The following is a 14,074-nucleotide window of genomic DNA, read 5'->3' on the forward strand; positions in this document are numbered from 1 at the left end:
TCCTCTTAAGCGTAAATATTGCACAACAGCTGCATATGCGGCCATGCCGCTGAAGCCGCAAAACGTTTTGTGACGACGACCTCTGGACTTTTGAAGTAGGATGTCATGGAGACAGTTTGCTTAAGCGGACTAGTAAGCGTCTTGCATAGCTGAAGATGTAAAAATCTTTCCTAAGGCGGCTTCCAGACACCTTGGCTATGATGTCTTCTAAGCACGTATCAAACAGCGTCTTGTAGGTATCTTTTGCAGCCCAAGATATATATGAGCGTCGTAAACGCTTCAAACAGATACATATATTCCATGCGCAGCGTAATAAAAATAGCTTCTGCAAACGCAAGAAAGTGTTGAGCGTGCTCAAATTTAGAAGGAAAAGAAAAGAAAGTGGAAAACACACCAAGAACGGCATGAGCAATGTAGCTGAGAAGAGAACGATACAAAAACAATGAAAATAAAACGCTCAAAGGCACATCAGTTACCCCTCGCTCTTCCTATTCATATACAAGATCTATTACGAGTACCAACGGTGAACAATGGCTATCAGTAACCTATAAGCTAACACGCGCCTAAACACTGTGAGGGAGTAATGAATTTCCTCATCATAGTTTCGCACAGGTGAGGGGAATGAACACTAGGCCTTACCAGGACATCCTCATTTGCTTCACACTTTTCAGAAGTTGCTTTGAAAACGCCATGGGGTGCATGCCGTTTATAATAACCATCTTGTGGATCATGTGCTCGTACAGCGTGGCAAAGCAGAAGGCGATCATGCCACCCCAGTCATGTCCCACCAGAACAACCTCTCCTTTTCTTTCACATTCTGCAGCAAAAAGTAAGGTTGAAGAAACGATGCTTATACATGAGCAATCAACATCATTTAATCGTTTCATCATAAAAAAATTCAATAGCTATTTTTCTTGGATTGAGACAAGTGGCCCCAATTTGTATGCAGAGGTGTATGACAAACAAACTTCTTTCATGCAATGGTGCAGAGAAATTTTAGCCTTTTTGTGGGGCTGCTCCACGTATACCCCCTTTCTGAATGCCTTACGGAAAACTGCCCATAACTTCCTTTCTTCTGGCTAACAGTTATCCAGCTTACTGAAGCTTAGTTTAGGAATGCGTTATAATTATATGGTAGGTTATCTTATCTATTTTTTTGGAACATAAAGAAATGCTTCTGGATTGTTGCTGACATATAAAGTGAGTTACAAGAAAAATGATGGCAAGAGCGCATAAAAAATTAGAGACTGTCGGTCCACTACCGCTGCACATGAAACTGTTGACCAGTGACGATTGATTAATAAACAAAAAGAGTAGATCATTTAACCTTTTGCGTGTCTGTTTTTTTTTTCTGAGAGTGACGCACCTGCAAGCAGAGAGCAGTTTCAGCAGGCCGTACAAGGTAAAAATGGCAACTTGCGAATGGAGATGCAAGAGCAGGATGGAAGAGCGATGCAACCACTTTGTGTTGCCGCTGATAGGGGTGCGGTAAGCTAACTCCTTGAGGGGTAGCGGCGCTGGCCCCGTCAATTATACGCCCCGTAGAGGACACGGCGGGACAATGTTTCAACGATGGCAGAACCGCCCTTGCGAATGTTTGAACGAAGAATTGCAAGCGGGGGGATGCTCGCACATACAGAAGCGTCCATTGCTTTCTTAAGTTGAGCGTGCGACGCTGGCGCCTGTAACATTCGCGGTGCTGGTCGCACTCTCCGTTGTAATCTACAGATATGATTGCCCCGCTTGCCACGATATATTCATTTCTTTCGCCGCTCCCTGATTGGCTGCTTAGCGCTCGAAAAGCGCGTCGCCGAACGAATAAAGGTCATTGTCTTCCTGGCGCTGCGTGGGTCGTCTGTTCCTTGGGGCGGTCGTCCTGCCGCCCTCGACGTCTAGCCGTCGAATACGTAACAGCTGGTGGCAGCGGACTGCGGACAGCGGAGGGAGCGCACGTCGGCGGTGGCCTTGGCGTCCGGTTTGGTGAGAGCACGGCTTACTTGACTTCATTGGGAGCATTAGCGGCATTTACTTGGTAGTCGAGGCTTTTGACTTTGCTAAATATTAGTACGTGTAAGAGTAGCACTTGTTCTCAGCAGTCATGAACCTCACATCGTTAACGAAACCCAACCTAGTGTTGCTAGCAGAAGATTTAGGTATCCCTGTACAGAAGTCGATGCGTAAACCTGCAATTATTGAAGCAATATCCAAATGCAAAGCGAAAGACGACGAAGTCGAGGAATGTTGGAAGACAATTTCCGAACAGCTAAAAGAAAGAGAGATAGAACTGAAGTTAAAAGAGGTGCAGCTGCATAGCCTTGAACGAACTGACAGTTTCGACATGCGCGGATACATGCAACCTTTCAGGGCTGGTAGCGACATCACTTTGTACCTTGCCAACTTTGAGAGGACGTGTACTAGAGCAGCACTTGCAGAAGGGACCTGGTCGCAACGCCTCTTGACATTGCTTCCAAACGAAGCAGCGGACGTAATCGCGAGAATGCGAGAGGAAGATGCGCGTGACTACAATAAAGTAAAGCTTCAGCTGAGGCGAAGGTACAGCTTGTCTACAGAGGCCTTAAGGATGAAGTTTCGTAACACGAGGCGCAGTCAAGGAGAGTCATTCTAGGAATTCGCCTATAAATCCATGAGCTTGTTGGAAGAATGGCTTAAAAGTGCCATCGCATACGAGAAAAAGCAAAGTCTGATTGAAGTGTTCGCGCTAGAGCAATTCTATGCGTCTATTCCGGAGCAAATGCGCCTGTGGATTCAGGACAAGTCTTGTCAGCGCACCAGTTCTCGCGGCACCAGATTACTCTCTCCCTTTCTTAGTTCAGTGTGACGCCAGTGACCACGGAATGGGCGTTGTTTTAAGTCAGGTGAACGAAAAAGGCGAGGAGCACCCTGTTGTCTACGCAAGTCGAAAGCTAACGTCACGCGAGCAAGCCTACAGCACAACATAAAAAGAATGCGCTTGCTTAGTGTGGGCTCTCGAAAAGCTCTCATGTTACTTGAAAGGTTCTTCCGTTATTTTTGAAACCGATCATTCCTCCTCAGTGTGGTTAAACCAAATGTCAAACAAAAATGGTCGCTTGATGAGGTGGAGTCTAGCGCTTCAACAGTTCGATTTGCTAGTGCGGCACAAGAAAGGCAAACGCCATGCCAATGCTGACTGCCTTAGCCGCATTCCCTAGTTTCCTTTTTCTTTATTTGTTTTTTCTCGTGTGCATGACAGTAAATGCAAGTCTTTTCATTCTCGTGTTCACTTTTCGCGTGTTCTGCTCCCAGTGAATTCAACTGCCGGGCTTTCCTAAACTTGGGCGCGAGGTTACTTCTGACGTTGTTACTGCGTTTCTTTCGCTCGTTCCCTATGCCAGTTCAGATCCTATCGTGCAGGCTGACGGATGAACCCTATGCCAGAGGTCTGCGGCCCGCTCCCTGTCGCTACATGCTCGGCAGCCTTCCGGCACTCGGCGAGCAGTGCTAAATATGAGCGTCAACTCCTCCTGGACGTCTGAACCCCTCTCCACGGGCCTGTTGTTCGAGCCTGAAGACGCTTGGTGCCTTCTCCACCATTACTCCGATGTCCAGCTCAACTTGCCCGCCTGTGCCACCGAGCACCTCAACGTCTTTTCCAAGCGCAAGGAAAATATGATCTTGCAAACGCTTCAGTGCTGTGCTTGGACAATCTAGTTGCCCTCCTGTCCCCACCTTCAGTTGTTCAAGAAGCGTCATCCTCTTGAACGCCTTCCGAAAACTGTAGTTTTTGCCGAGCTATAACATTCGCGGTGCTGGTCGCACTCTCCGTTGTAATCTACAGATAAGATTGCCCCGCTTGCCACGATATATTCATTTCTTTTGCCACTCCCTGATTGGCTGCTTAGCGCTCAAAAAGCGCGCCGCCGAACGAATAAAGGTCATTGTCTTCCTGGCGCTGCGTGGGTCGTCTGTTCTTTGGGCCGGCCGTCCTGCCGCCCTCGGCGTCTGGCCGTCGAATACGTAACACGCCGAGCAACCACGCCCCACCAGGAGTTGTTTGGCGCGCCGTTGACTGGCTTTCTCTAGGGCAGCACTCCTGAAAAGCTTCAAAGGCAGTGTACTTCAGCCAGCGCGCTGAGTTATTCAACGTGCCTGATTTTGTTTTAGGGGTAGAATAATTGATTTGACTGGACTAAGTTGCCTTTTATAGAGAAATCATGTTTCATTTCAACAAAAGGCAAAGGGCACTGAAGTGTAATCTAAGAGATTTTCAAGTCAACGATGCGCATTTTTTTTAAAAGGTGTTGCTTGCAGAAAACCTTACGCAGATGCTGCGAGCTGGAACTGAAAGCTTTCTTTTCGTTTAGGAAAGAAGTATAAACAGGTCTTCTTACTCGGCGGAAAAGGGGTGTTCCAGAGTTTAGGTCTCCTGTTTTTTATCTTTTGATCTTTGTGGAATGAAATGGCGAGAAGAGCCTCAAGCGTCTACCGACGCACATGAAGTGGACTCTCCAAATGGTTCGCTTATTTCAAAGCTAGAAAATGTGAGACACCTTTTCCGATTACGTGTGTGCACTGAGATACTGAGATACTTTAGCACCTACCAACAGTTGTCACAGTAATGCTGTCTAATCTCATTCTCGGCGTTTTTCACTCACCTAGATACCACGAATACACTTCGGGAATTAAACGGAGCAAAAACTAGATTGGGAAGGCATCCGTACAATCCAAGGATTTTAATTGCCAAATAAGAGCATTTATGACTTTAAGGACAAGAATCGTAGTTGAAAGAAGATTACTTTTAATTCGAACTATTCAAAAATAAAATATGCAGCAATAATCAAGCACAACGTTGATTTCATTTAATCCGGTGTATATTGCCTATACCGATGAACTTTGTGTAACAGTTAATCTGGCTTCCATGACTTCAGTATTCGCTAAGAGAAATAAAAAGAAAAGCAGAGCGTTAGTTGAGGAAAAGGTCTTCAAGGGTGGAACTTACTTAGAGCGTCGATCAGTTCTCTCACATCTTCGACCAATTTCTTCATTAGGTAATCGGCTGAGTCCGCAGGCCTTGTAGTAAGTCCGTAACCCCGCAAGTCTGGCGCCACGACACTGTGGTAAAAAGGAATGTAACAGGTAAATTCTTAGGCAGGACAGAAATAGGCATTTTGGAATTCAGTAATTCGTATTAACGCAATACAGTTGTTCAATATGTTGGCTGAGAATTACTGATGAGTATATACAACAGACAAGGATAAAGAGATGAAGGGCTCGATTGAACATACACGGTTTGCACGGTGGAATATAAAAAGAGATAAGCAAGATACACAAAAGCTAAGATATAAAAGGTCGTAGAGAACTGCACACGATGTAGTATAAGGTGAGTCGCTGCCGCGAATCATTGTAGTATTTGTTTTTTCATTCTTCAAATTTGCCGGCATGCCGCTTTATGGCTTTGTTTGCTATTCAAGACGCGATCAGATATATCTCGATTGATCGAAACTAGGTAGAGCCGATTTTACGTTCTTCCAGAATGTTGTCGTAACTTTGCACGCTTTATCGCGAAAGTTCGCTATCAGCTTTAAATTGAGCGCGGCCGACCGCGGCGGGCATTCTGTTCGACTTCCGCCGAGCACGCTTGTCGCTTCGCCGCCGCCGAGTGAGTAAGTCCATTGTGAGAGCAAGTCAGTTCAATAAACAGTTTTCTCCAGGAAGAGCGGCCTAAATTCGGGATCCTGCTGGACCACACCCGACAGAGAAAAGACGCTGCTATGAGCACCACAACCTCGCCAAAGGTGTCGACCCTGATCGTACTGCAGCAGCCGCGCGTACCGCCAACTCCCTAGGCGAAGGCCCCGAAGAATGGTTGGCCTAATTTGAGAGTGCGGCATCATTCAGCAATTGGAATGATGCGGCGAAAATTGGACTCGTATTTATCTCACTGTAGGGCTCAGGACGCACGCGGTACAAAAAACACGAGTCGTCCCTAACGACATTTGGGCTACTCAAGAAAGAACTTTTAAAGGTAATCACCAGTGTCGTGAGGAAAGAAAGAGCCGAACGACTCCTCGAATCCGGGATCCAGCTTCCGATCGAGCCCGTTTGCGGCTACTTCGAAGAGGTGAAGCACCTCTTTAGCCGCGGCGACCCCGAGATGACCGAGTAAAAGAAAGTTAAGTTTTTAATGTGCGGCGTAAAACAACAACTCTTTGCCAGCCTCGTCCGCCAGCTGCCCAGAACAGTCGCGGAATTCATGCAAGAAGCCTGCATGATCGAGAAGACCCTGGACGTCCTTGCTCGGCAGTACAAGCGCCCTGCTTATGTCTGTGCAATTCGCCCGTACGCAATGACCACCACCAGCGACGACTTGCGTGAAGTTATCCGTGAAATCATCCGCGAGGAGCTGCGATGGCAGATGCCATCTTTGTATAAGCCTCAAGCAGCGATCCTCATGAATGTGGTGCCAAAGGAAGCACGACAGGCACTTGGTACCGCGACTTCGACGGCCACACAAACCGAAGATATGACTTACGCCGCCGCGGTGCGCAGCCGAAGGCGTCCTCCCACTAAGCGCCATGAGCCGTATACACCGCCTCAAAGATCCCAATCGCCCGCCAGCCCAACTCAGTTGCAAGCTCACTCAGGAAAGGCCGACCTGTTTAGGACCCCGGACAGCGCCGCCCACTCTGCTTCCATTGCGGTGAACCCGGCCACTCTTCGGCACTTCCCCTACAAAATAATGGGCTTGCGCAGCTTCTCATTTGATGCTCCATGACCCTGTCCCAGCCAAAGACAACAGGATATCGATGAGTGTCTGCATCGAGAGTTGTGTCATCTAGCCCTTTCTCCCGCTCATCATCCCTGCATACGACATGTTTAGCGTCGTCGGGCCGCAACTACACAGCGGTTCTTCGCGTTAGGTCTCCCAGCCCCCACAGGGGAAACTAAAGAAAGCAACTTTTGGAGGTGAGGTTGCTCACCACAGAAATGAAGAAGATCCTCCACCGACCACGCCGTATGAAGACACTGCACCCGCTACGCCCCATGAAGGCGCTCTACCAGCTACACCGGCGCCGCACACGATTACAACTTCGTCCACGATGCGAACCGCCTGCAAAACGACGCCGCCACCGAGAAAAGCTTCGAAGGCACGCCCCATCCACGATTCACATACGCAACGAAGCCATGACCCGACTCCGAGGACGACATGCAACGCAAGAGCCAGGGCATCCGACTTAGATGTGGCTATCGACGGCCGGAAAGTTACCGCTCTAGTGAACACAGGAGCGGATTGCTCCGTGATGAACGGAACATTCTTCGCGCATTTGAGGAAAGTCACGACTGCCAGGAACGGCCTGCATATTCGCTCCGCCAAAGGCCACCTCATTACGCCATCGGGGCGATGCATTGCGCGAGTGACGTGTCAAGGGACGTACCTATCCTGCGACCTTCGTAGTACTAAAGCAATGTTCCCGCCACGTGACACTCGGCATCGGTTTCTTTAATGAACATCAGGCAATCATCGACCTGCGTTGCGAGCCCACAACGCTTTCGACGCACGAAGCCATCCCTTCGGTGACAACAATGGAGCAGCATGTTGCCCTGAGTGTCCTGGATGAACGAGTGAGCTTCCCACACCGATCAAGCTTCATGATCACCGTAGGTGCCACGGATGCCAAAAACATGGAAGCTCTCATCGAGGGGAACACGGCGTTACTTCTAGAGCGAGGAATCGGGGTCGCAAGAGTCATTGCACATTTCCGCTATGGATAAGCTGAAGTGTTGCTGACGAACTTCAACGAATTTTAACATAGGAACGCCGATTGCTTTCCTCGACGAACTATACGACGTTCGCGACGCCTTCGCTCTCTCCGATCGAGTCCCAGAAGATTCACCTAAGGCAGATCGCAAGCACGTTTTCGACATAAACCTAGCCCTTCCCCGAAACAGACAAGGCAAGATCCGCAATCTGCTTCAAAGCTACAGCGAGTGCTTTTCATCATCGCTGAAGGTACGACAAACGCTGATTTTCTAGCACTGCATTATAACCGACCAGCACGCCCGACCTCTCCGCCAGAGCCCCTACCACGTGTCGCCTCGAGAAAGACATGCCATCCGGGACCAAATAGAATAAATGCTTCGCGACGATGTCATTCAGCCGTCGAAGAGTCCCTGGCCTGCACCGATTGTTCTAGTGAAGAAGATAGACAGCGCACATCGATTCTGCGTCGATTCCCGCCGCTTAAAAAAACATAACGAAAAAGTACGTCTACCCCCTCCCACGCATCGACGACACACTGGACCGGCTCTGCAGCGCCAAGAATTTCTCATTTATGGACTCCAAAAGTGGCTATTGGCAAACTGAAGTTGATGAAAGAGATCGCGAGAAGACCGCATTCATCACTGCGGAGGGGCTCTTGAAGTTCAAAGTGAAGCCATTTGGTTTCTGTTCCGCACCAGCGACGTTTTAGCGAGTAATGGATAATGCGCTGACAAACCTCAAGTTGCAAATTTGTCTAGTATATTTAGATGACGTCGCTGTCATCGCCTAGAACTTTGATGCCCATCTAAGAATGCTTTGAACAGTACTAGACACAATCAAGTCCTTCGGCCTAACCTTGAAAGCAGAGAAGTGCCGCTTTGTCTATAGAGAGCTGCTGTTTCTAGACCCCATCGTTAGCAAGGAGGGAATACGCCAACACTCGCAGAAAACAGGTGCTACCGCACTGTTTCCAACGGCAGCTGATAAGAAAGCAGCGCGCAGATTCCTCGGACTATTCGCGTATTCCTGACGATTTTTCAAGAGCTTCTCGGGAATCGCCGAGCCTCTGCCCAAATCAAAAAGGTAGACGTGTCATTTAAATGGGAAGACCGCAAGGAGAATACTTCAAGGAACTTAGGCGTCGTTTACAGTGCCAATCGATCCTGTCGCATTTTGATGAAAGCGCCGATACTAAGTTCATGCCGACGCAAGAAGCGTGCGCCTAGGCGCCATCCTCATTCACAAAAACGACGGATTAGAGAAAGTGATGGCATTCGCTAGCCGTTGCCTTGCAAACGCCGAGGCTAACTATTCGACAACTGAAAAGGAGTGCCTTGTCATCATCTGGGTTACGTCGAAATTACTCCCCTGCCTGTACGGATGACCGTTCAGGGTCGTCAGCGACGACACCGCGATGTGCTGGCTTGCCAGTTTGAAGGACGCCTCCGGCCACAACGTTCGACGGAGTCTGCGCCTTCAGGAGTTTGACGTCACCGCCGTTTAAAAGACCGAACGCAAGCACTCTGATGCCGATTTCCTGTCACGAGCCGCTGCAGATGCACCGCTACCGGGCGACGATGAGGACGCCTTCCAGGGACCCATCAGATCCAAGCTTTTTCGCGTAGCAGCAACGCTTGGACCGCGACATATAAAACGTCTCATCGAGTACTTTTAAGGCAAGGTTTCTTCACCCCCCCCCACCTCCTCTTTCTAGCGAGGACTGTCTTCCTTCTGTATACAGAACGATGTCCTCGTGATGAACTTCGCAGCGAAAAAAAACAGCCTACCTCCTTGTACCTACAACCCTCCGCGAAGAATTTCTAGAGGCTTCACACGATGATCTCACAGCTGGACATCTCAGGATATCTCGCACCCTCCGTAATATTGGCCTCGACTGTCTGCGACGTCTCACATTATGTGAAAACCTGCCGAGATTGTCAGTGACGAAAGATCCCTCAAAACCGACGAGCAGGATTTCTGAACCCCACTGAACACCACTCAATACCCTTCTAGCAGATCGGCATGGTTTTGCTTACGCTTTCCCGAAGTCAACGTCTGAAAATTAGTGGATCATCATCATAGCGACCGACTACCTGACCCGCTATGCTGAGGCAAAAGCCCTACCGTGCGGAACAGCAGCAGAAGTCTTCCAATTTTTTATGAATTGCATTTTTCTGCACACGGCGCCACCGAAGTGTTAATGACGGGCATTTGTTGGGTTGGGGCAACCTAAAAAAATGATAAACCGCTGACGAACAACAGGCTTAATCCAATCCGAAAGTAAATGAAAAGGCCCGAAGGAAATGATATAATTTTGCCACCCGTAGGTGGGGAAAATGTAAAACAATGAGGAAGGGGGTAAAAAGCTTCTTAGCGACCCACAGCCGAGAGAGTGGGCCCGGGGAGACCCCCCGATCTCCCCTGGGACGTAGCAGAAGGGGTTGGATAAACTGGTTATGAGAATTGGGATGGGTATGGGTACAGCAAATTTTTGCTCTGATCCTTAATTTATCTAGACTCCATTGCTGGCCTGCCTGGCCAGGACAGGGAGGGCGTCAAGATTGCCCAATGGTGCGTTCCTGTTCACGGCATGCCCGACCACCCACAAACGCAACGGACACCGACCGCCGGAGACAGGAAAACCTAACCCGGGGTCGGCTACCTCGGGCCCCTCCACGACTTTAAGGGTTTGTGTCGGACCTGCCAGCTACTTGCCGTTTAGTGCTTTTTCGTGGTTTTTCAGACACCGGAAGTATGTGTGCTGTGATCCGGCCAATAGAGGCTTATGTCGTCAGCCTTTCGGCCCTCCGGCCCTCGGTACAATGACCTAACGCCTCTGGGGGACCAACCTGTGCTTCCAACCAACCAACCATGCACTTATTTTCTCCCCTAGCTTGCTCCATACCTACTGAGGAAGAAGTGTTCAAGGCTGGGCTGACCGGGCCACAAACCAAGAACGTGGTTTAGGGTGATATAACCCGGGCCTACTCAGCCGGTACTCCACAACATGGACGGTTTTCGCAGTGGTCGTACTACGCACCCCTACCTCGGCGTCCCGCAGTGACCCCCATGGCCCCGCAGTCAGCCGTAAGGCTACCTTCCCGAGGACATCGATTCCCAGGAGCCTGTCGGCTGTAAACCCCCGCGCGGACCGGGCTTCTCCGTAACCAGAAACCGGTGCGCCGGTCGCCTGACGCGCACGCCCCCGCGTGCGGGGGCGAGTTGCATCTATTTGAAAACCTATTGATCTTGTGACATGCCTTCCCTGCCGGATTCTGTGGGTCCAGCCTGATGATATAACCAGGCCTGCCTCCGCTCAGGCAACGGACCTCGCGAGCGCAACCAGCCCTCACAGCTGCGTGGCAGTCGCTGCTACTCCCATGGGGTTTTGAATTCCCAGAGGATGGGCCCCGGCCAACCTATCCCCACCGTTGACGTTGCACCGGAACAAAGCCTAGTAGCCGAAACTGCCCCAGCCTGTATCTGGAGGGGGGGGGGGGTGCCACGAGCAGGCCGCACAGTCGGATTTTGCCCCCCCCCTCTCCCCCCGCTCATCACGGACAGAGGAACAGCACCCACGGCTGAACTAACGCAAGCCTTCTGCTTTACCGCTAAACCAGCCACCGGAGGAAAGCTGCATACCATCCGCAGACCAACGGACTGACCGAGCGCCTGGACAAAACCAACGTTGATATGCATGCCTTGTGTGTCGATGCCTAACACAAGACCTGGGACGCCATCCTGCCTTACGTCGTCTTCGCCTACAACACCGCAGGGCAGGAGACCACTAAGATGACGCCGTTTAGGCTCGTCCATGGCAAGGAGGCCGCGACCATGCTAGACGCCATCCTGCCCAACTGTTACCGACGAAGATAACGTGGATGTCGCCGCCTACCTTCAACGCGCAGAAGCCCGAATACTTGCCCGATTACGGATCGAAGAGCAGCAGCGGACCGACGCCGACGCTACAACCTACAAATAAGCAACGCGGAATACAAGTCAGGAGAGCGAGTCTGGGTTTGAACGCCCATCGTCGCCGCAGATTGGTTGAAAAACATTTGCGCCGCTATTTTGGCAAATATGTAAAGGAGACTAGGTTCGTTTGGTAGTGGTATGCGTCAAGAAAACCTTTTTTAGCGCATAAAACAGTCCACTGAATGTGAAGAAAACTATAAGAATTGCTGACATTAATTTAAAGTCAATGTACGTGTTCATCATATTGCACGTTACGGATAATACCATGCGCTTATTAAGCGGAGGTACTCTCTTCACGACCCCGCGCCGGAACTATGGCCGCACTTTCAGAAAGAGAATCAGAATCATGTTTTTATTCAAGAGTTGGTTTGTAATACAGAAATGCTTAATACAGAAGGAGGTCCCAGAGAATAAAGCTGAATGGGCAACTCGTGTCAATGAACTCTTATATAAAGAAACAAGCAGTGTCAAATAGCTAAAAGGAGATAAAAAATTATTATTATTCAGCCAAAAAATTACTTAGTTCTTTTCAGGAAGCGCAAAGTGGTGATGATTGTTTATTGTATGTCGGAATGTTTCATATAGATAAGAATGTGAAAAAGGCAGTGAATTTGCCTTAATTAGTTCGTGTTAGTGGTAATAAGAAATTGCGAATAGAGGGGCCTAGTTGAGTTAGTGTTTACGAGAAGAACGTTGAGAAGCAGCACTGCAGGAGTAATGTTTCCTAAGGAATTAAATAACTTCAACAATAAGTTGAATTTGAACAGCTTTTCTGCAACCTTTTCCAGAATCAGTCTGTCAAACGTCACGTGGCATCCTTAAACTGGCTGTGACCGATATGTAACTGGTTGCTACCCAGTCACGTGAAAGCGTCTAATCGTGAGGTATACCTATTTTGTAAGGGCTTCCTCTACTAGGTCTGTTAAGTTAAATGGTTTGTCCCTGTCATTTTGTTGTACAGTCGCAGCTATGCAGACGGTTACTTCTTACATGGCAAAGCTCCGTAGGCTATCCACATCTGAAGACAGGTCTCAACTCCGGATATAATCATACAGAGCTTTTAGATGTCGCTTGGTCAGTAGTTTCAGCGTAGAATAAAAAATGCTGTGTCTTACAGGCTGTGAAATATATGGGAAACAAGTCGGAAAGAAGTAAATGCCGCCAGGTATTGCTCATTGTATCCGCAAACGGTGGCGTGCATCATGCGTGGTTTTAAACATTCCTGGAAAACCTACTCCGTTCAGTTCACGTAATAGTGATCCTTATTTTTAACATAAAACAAATAATTTTCCGCAGTCTGGAAGTTAAAGTTAACTCTAAGGTGTAGGGCTTGTTCTGACGACCATTATTTCTTAATGCAAGAAGTTTTGATCAAACTCAAAAAATAGTTTGAGAGCATGACTTGTGATCATTTTTTGTACATGAGCAGATATATCAGCGCGGTTTCTTACCAGAATTCTTCCCCAAGGGCAGCTATTTGCCGGTTCCAGATGAACCAGAAATCCAAAAATCCGTGCAATAAAACGAGCATCGTGCGGTTGTCGTTATCATTGCAACCCTTTTTCATGTAGTGAACTGTTATATTCTAGAGAAAACATAAAGGAAAATTAATTTACATTTTTTACTTTAAAAGCTGTGTTTTCGGCAATGCAGGAAACGGTTTAGCGCGAACAAGATTTTAGAAATTGTTCTAAACTGTTTTCGGCGTGAAGCGCAGGTAGAATTCAAATAATTATGCTGGCATCTGTGCGAACGTTATCACTGAATGTGCGCGTCGTTAAGCATTGCGAATATTTGTTATTTAAGCTTAGAATATTTAAAGGTAATTACGCCTGCAAGGAAGTCAGTACTCATCCAAGAAAATAAGGAGTTAGAAACATAAAGGACTCAAATAGCGGTAACTTTTTTGATCGTCGACAGCAAGGCCATCAAGTTAGATTATGTGAGCTGGTTTGGAAGGCCATGATATATCGACTGGCCTTGCTTTCCAACACTTTGGAGAGCCTGGATATTTTTATTTGGAATATGCCGCTAGGAACTCAAGGATAACGCACCGTATAGTACGAGTACCGGCCACCGATCCAACAATTTGACCTGCGCATAACCGAACTAAAAGAAAGAACAATTTGTACAAAAATGTGCAGCGTTTCGGTGAAGTAAAAGATGTAGTGTTGAGCTGTGAAAACTTGTAGAAAGCAGTGTCTGTACTGCACAACATGTTTCATAAGCAGATAGTCTCCCAAGCGAGACCTGCTGCTGGTCCTTGGACCCTAGATATTAAACATATTTTTGGAATATGGCGGAGTGCTCGACGCACTCTGGAACGGGTCGGCCTGGTATTGCACTGCCTCCGGGATC

At 48.5% G+C, this 14,074-nt stretch overlaps 1 protein-coding gene across 2 annotated transcripts in view; it reads right to left on the minus strand.

The window, feature by feature from the left end:
* The window catches only part of LOC144134896 (epoxide hydrolase 2-like), a 47,124-nt gene that overhangs the window by 11,276 nt on the left and 21,774 nt on the right, over positions 1–14,074 (minus strand). For both annotated transcript variants that reach the window (XM_077667702.1, XM_077667703.1), the window contains 3 exons: positions 13,168–13,301; positions 4,979–5,091; positions 640–817 (listed from right to left, as the gene is read on the minus strand). In XM_077667702.1, coding sequence (XP_077523828.1) covers positions 640–817; positions 4,979–5,091; positions 13,168–13,301 — 425 coding nt within the window. The remainder of the gene's footprint in view (positions 1–639; positions 818–4,978; positions 5,092–13,167; positions 13,302–14,074) is intronic.

The sequence above is a fragment of the Amblyomma americanum genome, chromosome 5 (assembly GCF_052857255.1).
Source record: "Amblyomma americanum isolate KBUSLIRL-KWMA chromosome 5, ASM5285725v1, whole genome shotgun sequence".
Classification (NCBI taxonomy): Eukaryota; Metazoa; Arthropoda; class Arachnida; order Ixodida; family Ixodidae; genus Amblyomma; species Amblyomma americanum.